We start from the raw sequence: 16903 nt of genomic DNA, 5'->3' as shown, positions 1-16903 counted from the left end.
AAATTCCATGTTTTTGAAGATGTACAGGCCAATTGTGATTCAAGAGCAAAAAGCCTGACCCAACACTGAAACCAGCCAGCATGTCCACAGCTGCTGCACCTGTTGTCTTCTGTCTTCTGACACATCTGACTGTTTTTTCAAATAAACATACCTTACCTTCAATTCACAGTCTTCATTTACTGCCAAGTTTCCAGGCTTTAGATCCTGCAACCAGATTTTAAATTACTGTTTTTTTCTTATTTTACTGCAAGACAATAAAATACTCTTTTTTTGCTGTCTTTCCTTCTTTCTTTCTCGTTTTATAGTTTTTATGTGACTATTTTGAACACCAACAGGTAAAATGATGTCATAACAAATAACACAAATAAGAATGTAAACTTTCTACAGTTCCCCAAAACTTTGAACACTAATATAAGGTTTAAAGAAAACCTAAGCATTGCTTTTAAAAGTTTAATCTTCATTTAAAAACCCCCTAAAATAAAACAAAAAAATCCCCACAACCAGAAAAAGCTCTTATCCACCTCAGTTTAGACACTATTTGCTCTTGCAGAGACTTACAACTCAACTTCACAAAGTAATCTAGGAACCCCCAATCTAAGCTGTATTCAGTGCAGCTTGAGTGCCCAGTTTACACTGAGACAGCCATGCTACCTTTTGTTCCCATTGAAAAAGAAATCAAAGGCACCAACAAACTGAGAAAACTTATAAACAAAGTTTCAAGTGAATTTATAAGAATGCTTAAACACAAACATCACTCACATTATCAAAATAGGAACATCTTTCTTGTTTTTTCACTTACCCTGTGAATTATGCCTGATGAGTGAATATACTGTAAAAAGAGAAAATATTTTTTAGTTGAGGTCCTGAGTTTAAAAGTTGCCTGGGGTAGGAGAGAAAGTACTTTTTCATGGTGCTAAACTAAACTGAAATTAGAAAATGTTTATTTATTGCACAGAAGATGAGTTTAGCTATGGTTTTAATGTTCAGATAATTATACTAGCATTTTGTCCTTTCCCTCCCCTAATAATGAGAAATCACTAAATCAGTTTAAGTACTGCAATCTATCTATATCTATATCTATCAGAAGGAAACATGCTATTTTATATATCAGAAATGCTCTCCTGCAATAGGTGTCTCTGGTGTGCCATTATAGTTTAGACTCATATGCTCCAGCAGCACTGGCTTTTAAGAGATCATTAAGAGTGGGATGAAGGCCAGTCAAGGTCTTATCTGGGAATTCTTGCTACATGCTTCAATATTTCCTCAATAGAAAATGGAAAGGTCAAAATCAAAGACATTCTCTTTACTTGAATATTTTCATCACCCATTCAGTGACCTTATTTAAGGGCTCACAAAAGCCAAACCAACAAACTGAACACCCAGGACTAGTTCTTTTGGGATGACACCTGATAAAATACAGATATTTGAAAACATGATTGCCACCAAATGCTCCTCACTGAGGTATGCAGTTTCTCTCACCAGATGAATGATACCCAAGAAGAGACTTTTCATCACAGTCAATAAAGGCAGCTTCTAGTAACTAGCTCACATATATGCATCTCTTGCAAGGAATGAAATGCAGAAAGTTTTTCTGAACTGAGGACATAGTTTCCAAGAGCTGTGTGGGAAGTGCTAGTCCCTTCAGGTGTGGGGAACTGATCTGAAACCCCCACAGACCATACTAGTGATGCTAAGCAACATGAGAACAGTAAAAGCTTTTAAACAAAAAGACTTGAGAAAAGATGAATACGATGCAAATCCTTCAGCTTGACCTGACGAATTTTCATTTTATTCCACCCTGAAGAATGGGACAAGTGACAACAGAGTCACTGGGAACTAGCTGGCAGAGCCAGAGAAGACTAATCAGGAATAGTCAGCATAGCATCACAGATACAGAAAAAAGGAACTTTACACGATAATTACAAATCAGCCACAGCAATGACCATCTTCTCCAGAAGCCCTCAGGATGGGCAATTAACCTCACAAATGCAACAGTCCCTCTGCAAAAGGGTCCTCATAATCGAACTAATGAGAAACACCAAGACAAAGAAAGCAAAGCTATAGAACAAAACCCAGCTTCTTCTGACAGAACCAATGTGCCTTTCAGACTTAAATTTCTGAACTTAAAACAAAACCCATACAACCTAAGCAGCACAACATCTGCATTTAAAGTGCCAAGTTTTTAAAGCAGTGACTGAAAAAATCTCTGACAGTTAGTCCTCTCTTACACCTGACTGGCCACACCAGACTTGGTCTCAGAGGTTCTGAAAAGAAGGAGGGGATGAAAAGCCTCTATTTCCTTTAAGCCTGTGCCCAGAACTTCACCAATCCATCCCTGGCCTGGTAGGGCCCTGTTGCTGCAGGTCACACTGCTGACTGCTGTGCCACAGCCCAAGCCTGTCTTGGCATGTGCAATAGACCAGTTCCTGCTGCAGGTTACTTGCAGATTGAGAAAAGTTTAACATCACCCATAGGAAATGCCAAAGCCCTGCACAGGATTTCCTGGGGCTGACACAAGACATTGAGGGCACATGGCTGCTTCACAGAATGTTGGCTGTAAAACACCCACAGCAAACAAGAAACGGTAGTTTTATCTGTCACAGATGTGCATTAAGTGAATTGAGACAGGAGGAGGAGGAGAAGGAAGTTTGTCAATTGAACATGGGGACCATATGCACCTAAAAAAATTCAGAACAAACCCAAACCAGAAATGTAACTGTAAATAGCCAAACTCCCAATAAAATAAGAAAAATATGTCTTCTGTCATAGCTATCTTGATCAAGGATATCACAATGTCTACTTGCATTCTAAATTATTTCAATATCTTCTAACTGAAGGGTCTTGATTTTCCAGAACAGATGCTTAAAATATTCTATAGTCGGTTTCTGCTGCTAAGACTGTACACAGTAAAGAAATAGCTGGCAGACCCAGTCATCTGGCACCCAAGAATGTGGAATGTACAAACAGGAATTAAATGGTCTGCACCCTTCACAATTTCAGTTAAAGTAAATCTCACCTCTTTGGGGGAAGAGCATGGTTTTGCTGGCATTCTCACCCCACTGAAGGTTTTATGAGTGTTCACAGCACCAATATCACATTCCCCAATTTCACTTTGGGGAAGGCTGCTATGTTTTCTGACCACTTAACATAACACTACTGAGAATACATGAAATAGCAGTCATTCCTGATGGTAATGCACATATCAACCTTTCTGTAAGCTGAAATACTAGTGCTGTGCTACAGTGTTTCTTTAACAATAGCAATATTTTTTTAACTGCATTTCATAATCTGGCAGGTAGCAACAATGGAACTATGCCTTCATTCAGAAGGTTTTCTATTTCTGTTCAGTAGCCTTCAGAAATGGGATCCTGTTCTTACTGGTTCTACTCCTTAAATTATTGACAGATTTTTCATTCTTAACATGGTAAAACGATTCAGAACAGAGTAGACATATCCTTCACAGTGTTTTTACCACTTCACCTGAACCATATTTGATTCAAGAGCCCAGTTAACACAAGTGAAATGCCTTGGAACACGGGAGCTCTGTGCCTTATCCTAAAGACAATTTTTGGTAGCACACAAAAATCCTGGAATGCAAGCTTCAGATTGTGCTAGGAAGTCATCCAACAATCATCCAAATTTTAAGCATTCTTTTCTTTATATGTAATCTCTACACAAAATAAAAAGCTATTCAAAACGGAATTAGCCAAGACTCAGGAGAATGTGTTCTAGGCAACATGCAAAATGAAAATGAAAAGCATCTTGCCAGGGACGTAAAAAATGAAGAGGAAATGAGTCAGAGGGGGAAGGGAAAGCAGAGAAGCAGAAAAAATCCAGCATAAATGTGAACAAAAGGCAGTAAATACAGATGAGAAAAGGAGAGAATTAGAGTAGGTACATCTTACCATAAGTATGGCAAAATAAGCTTGAACAGGTGTTTGTATGGCCCAAGAGCTGTCTGTCCCTTCTCAAGCACTATGAATAAAGACAGAGCACTGACAGCCACCTCTCCCAGACCTCTAAGAACAGGAGCCCAGCTGCCATTCCTGCAGAACAGGGCCCAAGTCTGAAAGCTCCAGTCTCTTTCCACCTACATATACAGACATTCATGTTTAGCTTGCCTTCTGTACTCTTTGACAATACTCAGCTTTCCTGTCAAACAACAACATAAAAGAAATTATGGAAGCCCTTCCAAGATGCAAGCTCACACTTAAGTAAAATTTAATGCCAGACTAAGACCCAGCTAGGAAACAAAGGAGAGGCACGTCATTATTTTTAAGTAGTGTCACATCACATTGAATTCTGATAAATTACAAGGCTCACCAAAGAAAGAAAATGAATATTTATTTTTCTGTAGAAAAAAGACAGTAAAATGATAAGAACTGACAAAAAAGAGCTGTACAGACTTGCAGAGCAAAGGGTGAAGAATTGATACAAATTTTCATGAACTCAGTCTTCACCTCAATTTATACAGGTTTTTTAAAATCAAGGCTATTGAGCCCTTTGGATACAACCAATCCAGAACCAGCCTACAGATAAAATGTAGAAATAAAGCCTGCAAGGAAACTGGGGGGCTTAGCAAAAATCTCTCTTACCCCTTCACAGTACCTCAGTCATGCAGAGTTTTTCCTACACACATTTAACTGTCACATGTAAACAGGTTGTTACAGGAGAATATGCAATGTGACAAAATGATGAACTTCTTGCCTTTGACCAGACATAAATACAGATACCATACAGTTCTTATATACTTTACAAACGACAAATGCATATTGCAGGTTACATCTTTAACACCAAAAAAACCCCCCAGAATAGACTCCATTCAAGTTAAAAGGTGAAAAACAAAGTCATCATACAAATGAGAGGCTAAGCTTGAGAAGCTGAGTGAGTTTTATCACTAAGATCTACAGTAGCATACTCCTCCTTCCCAGGTGTTGCAAGCATTTTTCCTGTGTAATGCCTCTACTGAGTGCTAGCTAAGTGTTTGTTTGTTCCCCATGCCCCACCAAAAAAGCAATCCAAGTAAACACAGATGGGCTGTCTTTAACCTACAAACAGTAAACCTTAAAAACAAGGTTTTCATGCAAAACTTGGCTAACTCTTAAACAACTAATTTACTGATATCTGTAAAAAAATAAACAAATTACTGACTCATTTTCCTTTTTTGTTGGCCTGCTAGCAACACTGCTTTCAGCTTAACACATTTCCTAGCACAGACAGGGCTACAAAAATGTGCCTCAAACACTGGACTATTCCTATTTCTTCAAAATATTTCCAGCTAGGTGTGTACTTCTGGCAGAAATGGTTCAATGAGAATCCAAAATACAGTAAAGACTGTTCGCCAGAGTTTGCTGTGTAGTAAGAAATGACAAAACAGTCTATTAGCTGAGTAATATTTTATTTCCTGCTAGCAATTTTGAGGTGAAAGTACAGTTGTCCTCAAACATGGGGCAAGAAACTGCTCAGGTAAACCACTTATTACAGAAGATCAATCACAGTTACTATCTCAGCATCCCTGCTGGTTGCCAGTTGCCATGTAACTGTTTTTATTTTTATGTCCCTCCCACAGGAGACAGTCCTTCATGAACTCTTTCAGCATGTGTTCTTTACATAGGATGCAGTCCTTCAGGAGTGGACTGCTCCAGTGTGGGTCCCCCATGGGCCACAGGTCTTGCTACAAAACCTTCCAGGGCCTGCTCCAGCATGGGCTCTCTGTGGGCTGCAGCTTCATTTAGGCCACATCCCTGGGCCCCAGCATGGGGTCCTCCATGGCTGCTGTGTGGATATCTGCTCTGTCGTGGTCCTCCATGGGTTGCAGAGGAGCAACCTGTGCCACCATGGTCTTCATGGCCTGCAGGGAAATCTCTACTCCAGCACCTGTAGCATCTTCTCTCCCTCTATCCTCACTGACCCTGGTGCTGGCAGGGCTCCCCTCACTCCCCTCTCACAGCTGCTACACAGCATTTTTTTACCCTTCCTTAAATCTATTACCACAGATGTGTCATGAATATTGCTGATGGGCTCAGCTTTAGCCAGCAGCGGGTCTGCCTTGGAGCCAGCTGGAACTTTCCTCAACATGGAGGCAGTTCCTGGTGTCTTCCCACAGAAGCCACCCCTGCAGCCTTCACTAACAAACAAACCTTGCCACAATATATCCCCATAGTCCTGCTCTGTTTTCTTCCCATGTATGTCAACCACACACAGTTGCTCCATTTGTCTTCCACATTTACTGATCCAACAGATTTCAGCGTCAACCCTTGGGGCCACAAGTTTTGCTCTGCTGGCCTCTGTCATATAGTGTACATCACTAGGGCCAAAATACGTTTCTAAGCCATTTCACTGGAATTAAATTAATTATTCATCATTTCCACTATACTCAGCCTAAGTTAATTATTTACAGTTCATGTATTGCTTGCCTGTGAAGTTAGCACAAATGATGTTTTTCATCCCTGGTGAATACCATGCCTCTCCTGAAAATCTGCTTCCCAGACAGTTACCTGCAACTTAAACAGACCACTCTACTTACACAGTCCTTGAGACAACACTTATTAGGACATGGCTTTGTGACTATGGAACTAATTATAAAACTGAAATCATAACTCCACATTCAAAGTCCAGATTAGAGGTGAATTTCCTCCAGTTTAAATAAAACCAATTTCCCCAAATCTGGCTTTAGTTTACCTGACTTTAGTTCCTACATTTGTAAAATGGGAATTATAGCACTTAAATGCACAACTGTAAAACACAAAGGATAATTACCTGGCATATGTAAAAGGCTATGTGAGCAAAAATCTACTAAACTAGGATCATAAAATCCAGGGTAGGGTCAAAGAGAAATCAATAATGCAGGACTCAACAAGAAAATATATTTATTACATTTTGTGACGGAAGTAAAACAATTTACTTGCCCTCTGTATCTGTTAAGTGCTGAGAGACAACAGAATCGTGGTTATGCTGTTCCTGATGTTCTTGTCCAGGCACAGCATGCTGTCCTGCTACTTAATTAGTTTTTAATAGTGTTTTGCAATGCAAGTATAGATCTGGATGAAACTGCATCCTGAGGGATGTGCCAGATAGTCCTGTATCAAAATCAGTCTGTATTTCCACTGCACAAGCACATCCCTACGCTGGCTTCACTTATCTGTACAAGCACAGAGGAAATTCTGCCCATACACTGTGTGTTTACAGGACCATAAAACCAAAACTGTACAGTGCCAGCAGAAGCCAAGGAATGACATTCAATTTAAGACAGTGCCATTCCATAGCTCCTAAGAGCACGTGTCTAAGAGCAGCAAAGAGAATTGAACAGCCATCACTGCAGGAGAGCCTGGATAAAGCCTGCAGACTTTGATCAAGGTTTTTCTCCTCTTGGAATTGTGTCACCAAAAGAAAAAAGTAGTAAGGAATTAGTAGCCTTTTTATGATCAACAGATGTGTATATATACCCAAGAGGTAAACATAGTAATTTAAGAACTGTAGTACTAATCTGGACCAAGAATCATTTTCATAGCACATTAATAGAAGATATAGATAAAAACAGGGAGCTTAAGGAATATCTTCTTTTTGTGTTGCAAGACCATGAACTTCAATATATACAGGCCAATTTTTAAAAGTCAAACAGTAGGAAAAAGGAGTAGCAATAATAAACAGTATTTAGCAAAAGATGAGGAAGAAAAACATATGAAGTATATGATAGCTAATATATTTAGAATAATTCTTGTGAGAGTCAGTAAAATTCAAGATTATGTTGTTTTGCTATAGCTGTAAGGTCTGCAGTCCACAGAAGTACAATATCTAAGACATAAACCAGAGATAAATATAAACATTATTTCTGAGAAAGAATGGAGGATTAACAGTCAGGCTTACGATCTGAAAAGAAAAAGCAAATCATGAACATGACCAGCAACTTACACATGGCATTTGGTCCTACTTTTTATTTAAGAAAATGATATGTTGAAATCATTATTCTTCCCAAGACTTACTGGAAGAGCTACAAGATGAAGCTTTCCTACACAGTTCAAAACAAGACAAATTTGCATGGCTCATTATAGTATTTTATGAATCTTTTCCTAATTTCACAGTGTAAAACATCAGCACATAATAAAAACAGACACTAGAATTAAAGATCAAGCAAAGTGACAGGAGGCAAGAACTCTTAGGGAAACCAAAACATAAAAAAGCATACATGAGATGGAAGCAGAGTAAAGTCATCCTGCAGGAATGTGGAAATACTGCCCAAGTGTGCAGAGATGAGATTTGGAAAGGCAAAACCCCTCTTGTCCTGAATCTGGTAAGAGATACAAAGGTCAACATGAAGGGCTTCTACTTGCAAAGTGGGAGCAAAAACAAAACCAGGGAAAACACAGGGGCATGAAACTGCACCAGGGGCATGAAAAAAGCCAAGGTACTGAATGCCTTCTTTTCATCCATCTTTACTGGTAATATTTGCCATATCATAGGTCCCTGAACTGCTGGAAAAGTCTGAAGCAAGGAAGACTTAACCTTCAGTGGAGGAGAATCGTATAGGAATATCTGAAGTAACACAAATTTAACATTTAAACAAACTCACTGATGGAATGCACTGATGAATTCTAAGGGCAGTTGGCCAATGTCATCATGAGGCCACCTAATAGTATGTGAAAGGTCATGGTGATCAGGAGATGTTCCTTATGATTGCAAGAAAGCAAATACTGCTCATCTTTTCAAAAGGGTGTTGAAGAAGTGGATGAAGGAAGGCCAGTCAGCCATACCTCACTCTCTGGGAATGTGATAACCAAGTAATTCTGGAAACCATTTGCAAAAACTAGAAGGATAAAGAACTGATTGGCAGTAGACATGGGTTTACAGAAGAAAATCACACCTGATAGCCTGTTAGCTTTCTATGATAAGACAGCTGGATTGGTTTTGTTTACCCTGACTCTAGTAAGGCTTTTGAAACTCCAGCAACACCCTGAGAGACAGTGGAAGTAAGAGTTAGATTAATGGACAATGACTGAACTACTTGGATCAAAGTTGACTGAACTGCCTGGATCAAACAGTTGTGCCCAGTGTCAGGAAGTCCAGCTGGAAGCCCATCATCAGTAGTGCCCCCCTTAGGGTTAGTACTGAAGTCAGTTCTGTTTAACATTTTCATTAATGACCTGGATGATGGGATAAAGGGCTCCCTCAGCAACTCAGCAAATTATGCTGAACTGACAACAATGTTGACACACCAGATGATTGTGCTGCCATTTAGTGAGACCTCCACAGGCTAAGGACTGACAGGAACCTACCAAAGTTCAACAAAATCCTGGGAGGGAATAATGCACCAGACAAGGCTGGAGATTGACCAGCTTAGCTGGAAAGGACCTATGCCCTTACACCAAAGACAACCAAAAGCCTCATGCATTAGGCAGAGGATTGCCAGCAACTTGAAGGAGATAATCCTTCCCCTTTTCTCAGCTCTGGTGAGACACACCTGCTGTGCTCAGCTATGGGCTTCCCAGTTAAAGACAGACACTGAAGCAAAGCCAGTGAAGCTTAATAATGATGACTATGGGACTGGAGCATCTAATGTAAAATGAGAACCTGAGAGAGCCAGGATTTTTAAGCTGTAAAAAGATACTTAATATAATAAATTAATATAATTGTTTAGATTTAATATATATATTTTTACTATACTATACTGTTTTATTTTGCTATTAAATTATAAGTACTCATAGTTCTCCATAACAGTTTATTAGGAAAGAAGACTGTGAAATCAGAATAGTAGTAGAACTGGCAAACCTTTAAGCCTTTCAACATCTGATATACCAGGAACTGGATTCGATCTTCAGTTAATTTCTCATGCTTCATTATCTTACTCAAGTCTGTTCCCATAAATGGCATGACGAGGTAGCTTAAAACAAAACAAAAAAATAGGAAAGAAAACCAAACAGATTAACTTGATTAACTTTGTAATGTAAACATAATTTTATGTTACAATATTATTATTACAATATTAAACTATAGATCATTCCATTTACCAAACAATTCCTTCATCATCCTCCTATCCTCCAAGCCTATCTGTTCTTATCTAATTGTCTTATAGAGGTGTTGCCCAGTTCTGTCACTGATTATGGATATTTGCTAGTTATCAGAACTAGCTTAGAAAGAAACTAACCAAAAGCCTCATGATATTTCAAAGACAGCAACACAGAAAACTAAGACATTCATTCAAGGTGACATATTTCACAGTCACAACTACCTCACTGAACTAGCAAAATCTGGAGGATGATTTTAGGGTCTCATTTAAAACACAGTGCTTCAATGCTCATCACATACATGTGCATTCTATTACATATGCTGTATAAAATGCCAGCACAATAGACAATATGGACATTCCTTTTGGCTCAACAATCAATGTGAACACATGTTCCATGTTTTCTGTACTTCATTTTCTACATTTTTCTGTCAGATAGCTTTCTTTGTTAACATATAAATATACAAGGTTGTTTAGGAAACATACACTAGATGAAATCTAGTTCTAGAACAGTTCTACTAACACAAGAAATCTACATTAAGCCCAAAAGGGTTTCTGAGCACTGTTTCTCTAGCAACTCTAATTCACCAGAATTGTAGCAGTAAATAAATAAAACAGCAGACATGTTAAACATCATGTGTCTGAGATGCCACCAAAAGGTCAGGGAAATGCAGTATAAACAACCTGTATCAGGTGCTGTTTGGATCACTGACTGGGAAAACAGTCATGGGGCACAGTAGACCACAGTAGAGGTAAACACCAAAAAATCAGCAGCACCAGCACTTTTTAACTGATCCTTGAATTTAGATGGATCCCACTGAGATATGCCACACAGCAAGGGTAACTTTCAGCCAACCCGACTGGGTTAAGAATTGTCCTACCATTTGAGAAACCTGGGTCTTACGGTAAGAAATCCATATTTGTAAGGTGGATTAGGGAATTCACTAAACTGCCATTTACTAAAGGCTGAAAGAAGTACACACCTTGTAAGACAGGAAACTGGTTCTAATGACAATCTGAAAACTCCAGCCCACCAAAGTTGCACGTAAGAGTTACATTAAGATGAAACTCAGAAAAAGTCCATGAAGCAACAATTTTGAAATTCTCTATTTAAAAAGCAACAACCTTTCCTCCTGCACAAGCAACAATGCTCTGCTCCAAAAAAAAAAAAAAAAAAACAAACAAAAAACAAACAAACTTAGAACTTACAAATCATTAAACTTCTCCAATGTTACATCAGGTGTGAACACATCCAAAATTCCAATGACCTAAAAAAAAAAAAAATTAATGGCTGATTTGACACAATATAGCCTAAATCACCTAATAAGTGAAAAAAATATAATCCAAAACATAGTGAGACATTAGCTACAGGCATTAACACAGCAGAAAGAATACCTAAAATAGTGCCAGGACTTGATATGTGTTAGATTTTATAATTCACAGGACAGCTTTACCCTGTGATAAATAAATATAAAAAGTATCTACTGGAACTAAAAGTTCAGAGGCTAACTGTTTTATGTAAGAGGACACAGTATTTTATCACTTTAACTACTGAAATGTTGAAAATAAACCAGAAAAATCAGTCTATAATATAAAGCACTTGTAAGTGCTCTCCACCTAGCTGGGCCTGCTGCTTATCAGTGAAGTGCACCTTAAACATCTTCTGATTTTAAGAACAGGGTAATTTAGGTACATAGACTACAATAACTTATTGAAGTCCAAAGAATAAACTAGAACTAAACTGTTTTTATTGAGAAAAAATTAGCAAGAACTTTATGATTACTATGGCTTATACGTTAGGTTCTCCAAGAGGTTTTTTTTGTCAAACAAAAGCATTCTATCATGGAACAGAGAAATAATAATCTAGTAAAATGGATTTTCCACCACAGCTTTTCCTATTAGTATGGTTTTTGGGAGAACTATATAAACTGACTGGGTGCATTACACTAAATACCAATGCTTCTTTCAAGCTCATTGAAGACCAGAAAATTAAATATACAGAACTCAATGCTCAAAAAGAAAGAGCTGGAATGATCTAAAGCCAGATTTTAGTTTGGAGGCTGCTTAATCCAAGTAGTGCATAAATAACACAGGCTTTTAGAGCTGTTTCTTTTCTACCTCTGCTGCTAATTCATGACCATTTCTGTCTGTTCAGAGGAAGACTCCCAAGCCTCAGAGTGCTCGCAATGTTTCCCAGGTGCAGGCTGCTTTGTCACAGAATCACAGAATATTCTGAGCTGGAAGGGACCCACAAGGATCATCGAGTACAACTCTTACATGAATGGCCTGTACAGGGATTGACCCCACAATTTTGCTGTTATTAGCAACATGAGCCTGTGTAGGACTTGGCTAGAAGAAAGCCAAAGGATAATAAGCTTTATAACCTTGTTCAACCCTATCTTTGTGGCCATACAGACATTAGATCATATATCAGGAACTGTCATCCAAATCGGATAGCTTTAAAAAAAAGTAAAAATAAATTAGCAGAAATGGAGGAGTGAAATGCAAGAAAAGGATACCTTCCTTAATCTAAAGCTTTGAAACCCCAACTGTGATGAAATCTTTTATTGCACATAGTTTTAGTCTTTCCACATTAAGGGCAGACTACTAGGATTACCCTAATATTATCAAAATGTCATAATGATGAAGAAGATAGCTAATAAAGATGAAAGCAGAAAATTACAACTCCCTTTCTCTGTAGCCACATGTATCTTTGAAAAAAAAGTCACTAATAATATTTACTTGGGACTGTTATATTAAACTAATTAAAGAAGAATAACTATTATAAAACAATAATTAAACCAACAGAGGATGTGGTTATTATTTAAAGTAATACCTCTAGTGCTAACATTACAGTAAGACTTTTCTTTTTTATGTCAGTTTTACATAAGGTTTTCCTTTTCTCTGTGGAGGTAGTGAGAGAAAGGAGGAGGACAGGATTACAAAGACATTCTTTGCAACAGTGGAGCATAATGCAGCTCTACAGGCATTTCCTAAGGCAGTGTTATGCAAACATGCACACAGAGCATACACAGCCAGGAGAGTTGTGTGCTCTCCTCAGATGTATATATACGAAGAAGGAAGTTAACATTTTAGCAGTAATCTTATTTAATATGCATCTTTCCTGATCAAGCTCCATTTTCTCAAAAGTCTTGCTTGCTCTCCTTGAGCAGCTAGTTCCATGTCCACATACACCTAAGCAAGAAGCATAAGAAAATAAACCCCACCACATCTGAATGTAACAGTGGAAGACACTGGGACACCACAATGAAGAGAAGAGACACAGAGGAGGACGGAATAATGTGGCTGCTCTATCACAGGCACCAAGGCATTATCAGGCACCTCCTGTGAAATAGAAGCATGAAGAACATGTTTCCATGCAGAACATACCAGCTTCCAAAACATACTAATGAAGTTCACTAACATTCTAATGCCTATCCAATCAAGTAAACAGAGTTCCTGGTACTTACTTCAAGCTGCCTGATGTACATTATTGCTGAGATAAGGCTGCAAACTTATGGAGACAAACCTACCATTGCTACAAATCCTCTATAGTAAGTGAAGCCACCAAGACCAATGCTCAGCTCCCAAAGAAGGGAATTTTAAACAATGAACCAGAAAACTCTTTAACTATGCTAAGGATTTCACAATACTAACTCTCTTGCTTTACAAAGCAGGTTTTCTAAAAATCCTGAAACCCATTTTAGTGTCCAAAATAGTAAGACATACTAATAGTTAATCAATTTTAAAATAAAAGTGAAGGACCCATTTCCTTTTCCTCAGTGATCTTTATTTAATAGTTGTGGTTTGGGATTATTTTCCTGTACGGGAGCAGAGTCATTCATATTTCCATTTAGGCCAGAGATTTTTGCAGCTATATTAAGCACAAGGAAATATGGGAAAAAATAAATCCTCTGAGGAAGATACAACTCCAGCTACTTGTTCAGGAAAAGGGAAAGAAACAGACAAAGTGCAGTTAACTCCTTCCTTTATAATATGATGGAAAACTCTGTTTCTGTTTGAAACCTCTCAATTAAAGACAGTATTTGTAAAGAACTTTATGATGTTCCAGCACTGAAGTTAGCCACCATAAACAATCACAAGAATAATTTATTTTTCATAATGTTGCCTATATGAAATGTAACAGAGCTATCTGCGAAACCTTCTATAAATATATTTTTTGGTGTTACTGATACCGTCAGAGAGATGGAGGCCCAGATAAGGAATGAACCCAGTACACTGCAATGGCAATGAAAAGCATCTGTGGAAATCAGCAGCAATGCTGCCTTTTCAGGGTCTTATTTTTACTCCAATTAACTCTGCCAAAAGGCAATTTCTCAAATAAATAAGCCCACAAAGAATGCATCTACTGTACATTTGACTGAAAAATAACCTGGATTTCTTCAGCCTGCACTGAAGTACTTTAATAGCTTTTATCTCAAAGACAGGGTGTAATAGTGTGTCATTCCATAGAACTACAGATTGGTTTGGGTTGGAAGGGATCTTTAAGCTCATGTAGTTCTAATCCCCTACCATGGGCAGGGACACTTTCCACTAGATCAGGCTGCCCAAAGCCCCATCCAACCCAGCCTTGGACACTTCCAGGGATGAAGCATCCACAGCTTCTTTGAACAACCTGTGCCAGTGCCTCATGACCCTCACAGTAAAGAATTTCTTCCTTATTTCCAACCCAACTCTACTCGCTTCCAGTTTAAACTATTGGGCCTTGTCCTGTCACTACGTGTGTTTGTAAAAAGTTCCTCTTCAGCTCTCTTGTAGCCCTGTTTGTGTACTGGAAAGCTGCTCTAAGATCCCTGCAGAGCCTTCTCTTCTCCAGGCAGAACAACCCTCCCAGCATGTCTTCCTAAGAGAGATGCTTCATCTTCCTGAAGTGCAAACCCACAAAACTACCCATCTACTGGTCTAACTTGTTTTCCACAGGTATGCCTTCACCCAATATATTTACTTTGAAGCCGCTGGGGGGTGGGTAGCAGCATCTCCAGCCTTTCTTAACCCTACTGTGTGTGTCCCCTGACCACACTCACCAACTTTACTACTGTTAACAAATAAATAACAGGTTCACATTGGTATGGTGGTTCTTTCCATTCTCAGTTGCCTTCTTTTCCAAACACTATTCCAACAGCAGGGCACAATGATGAATAGCTCCTTACCTCTGCCCTCCCCTGTACTTTGATGTACTGGAATACTTTTATTCAAGAACTGATCCATTATATTTCTGTAAAAGACAGTTTCTGATGTAAGCAGCAGGGCATCAAGAAAAGACCTGAATCTAGTATAAATTAATAAGTAATGTAGGTTAACTCTCTCATACAGTAAGGGCTGCTTTCTCTTGCAGATGTTATGCATGAAAACACAGTGAAGTTGAGTGGCTTTAGCACTCAGGCTAAACATGCAAGTGCATTTCTTAAGAGAGAGAGTCGCTGAACTACACATTATGTCGCATTAAATTTTCTGCAGGATTAACTTCATGTTCCTTTCCTGTTTTCATCATGGGCACCTGCATCCTTTTATTACGCTAAGAACTCTCAATCTTTTTAAAATTTTTACTAATTGTGCCAAGGCTCATACTGCAGTCACCTTTCTTTCTCACAGAGATGAGGGATGACTGCAAGACCTCCTTTTCTTTTCTCCTGCCAGTCAGCACACTGGCACTCAATACTCATGACCACCACCACACTCTTTCTCCAAATGATTCCTATGTAACACTGGACAGACTGAAATCCTGCAGACAGACTCATCTTCATCTCTAGACTGGATGGCAATCCAAAGAGAAAGTCTGGGTTCCAGTGCTGCCTTTCTTATTTTCATTTCACAGAATAAGCTCATCAGTCTGCTTTACCAGTACCCAAGGCTGTGTGTGAATAAATGGCTATCAGCTGAAGCCCAGCCTACATAAAGCACTATTAGTCAAGTTAGGAAAATAGGCAGAAATGACAGTAGACACCCCTATGCTGATTTATTGACTTTTGAGTACCAAAATAAAATTACTCCAGTGTCCTGTTAGCTTCCTAGATGTGCTAAGCTTTCAGCCTGCAGAAAAGCAGACAGGAGTGTTTCTCCCTTACAAATTTTTGACAGCAATAAACTGCCCAGTTATAACTCTGTTTTTGCTTTCATAAGGACCAATAAGGAGATCTGCCATTTCCAGAAAGGAAATATATGCACTTTACTGGCATGTATGTACCCAAAGAATTTGAATTTTTAGCTGGTGCAGTCCTGCATGACTTGCTGCAGGAAACCTCTTCTAACACAATGAGCACACTCCCATCCATTAAGGCATCGCTCCTCTACAACTCCCTTGTTGTTCTGATTTTGTACACTGCAGATGCTGTTGCTTTCCACTGCTCATGTCAGGCTAGATGAACTGCAAAAGGTGACAGATTTAAGATTTTTCTCAAGCAAGAACATAGTGTGACCAACTATTTTCTCTGCAACTAATTTCCCCCTGGATGACACTCTGTAGGTGAAAACAAAAAGTTCAACATTTTTTCAAAATAAAAAAGAAAATAGAATTAAACAGCAGCCAACCTAACAGTGTATCATTCTCAGAAATGTAACTGTAAAGAGACAGATAATTTGGTGTCTGTTGCATATCCAATTCCTTCTAAAGAGGGGAAAAAAGCTACATGCTTCTCATAATGCAAAACACACACTGGTTTTCAGATGTGGGAATACACCAGAGAATAATTTCCACTCTGAGCAATGAATGAGAGCATAATATAGAGTACCTTTAAACAAATACTGAAGTGGCCTCTTACATACAGAGTTTCCAGGAAGGGAAAACATCTGTAGAATATTAACTGACCCAAGAAATGTTTAATGGGCATTTGTCAGAAATTTTACACCAGAAACACATTCAGACTTTAATTGGTAGAGCTGCGT

At 38.6% G+C, this 16903-nt stretch overlaps 1 protein-coding gene across 2 annotated transcripts in view; it reads right to left on the bottom strand.

The window, feature by feature from the left end:
- MAPK12 (mitogen-activated protein kinase 12) overlaps positions 1 to 16903 on the bottom strand; it is a 32272-nt gene that overhangs the window by 10151 nt on the left and 5218 nt on the right. For both annotated transcript variants that reach the window (XM_083859663.1, XM_083859664.1), the window contains exons 3-6: positions 11210 to 11268; positions 9766 to 9877; positions 800 to 829; positions 157 to 204 (exon numbers count right to left, since the gene is read on the bottom strand). In XM_083859663.1, the coding sequence (XP_083715789.1) occupies positions 157 to 204; positions 800 to 829; positions 9766 to 9877; positions 11210 to 11268 (249 nt within the window). The remainder of the gene's footprint in view (positions 1 to 156; positions 205 to 799; positions 830 to 9765; positions 9878 to 11209; positions 11269 to 16903) is intronic.

The sequence above is a fragment of the Zosterops lateralis genome, assembly GCF_965231275.1.
Source record: "Zosterops lateralis genome assembly, chromosome: 4".
NCBI classification, from domain to species: Eukaryota; Metazoa; Chordata; class Aves; order Passeriformes; family Zosteropidae; genus Zosterops; species Zosterops lateralis.
Note: the sequence above shows the minus strand (reverse complement) of the source record. Positions and strands in the feature narration are given on the sequence as shown.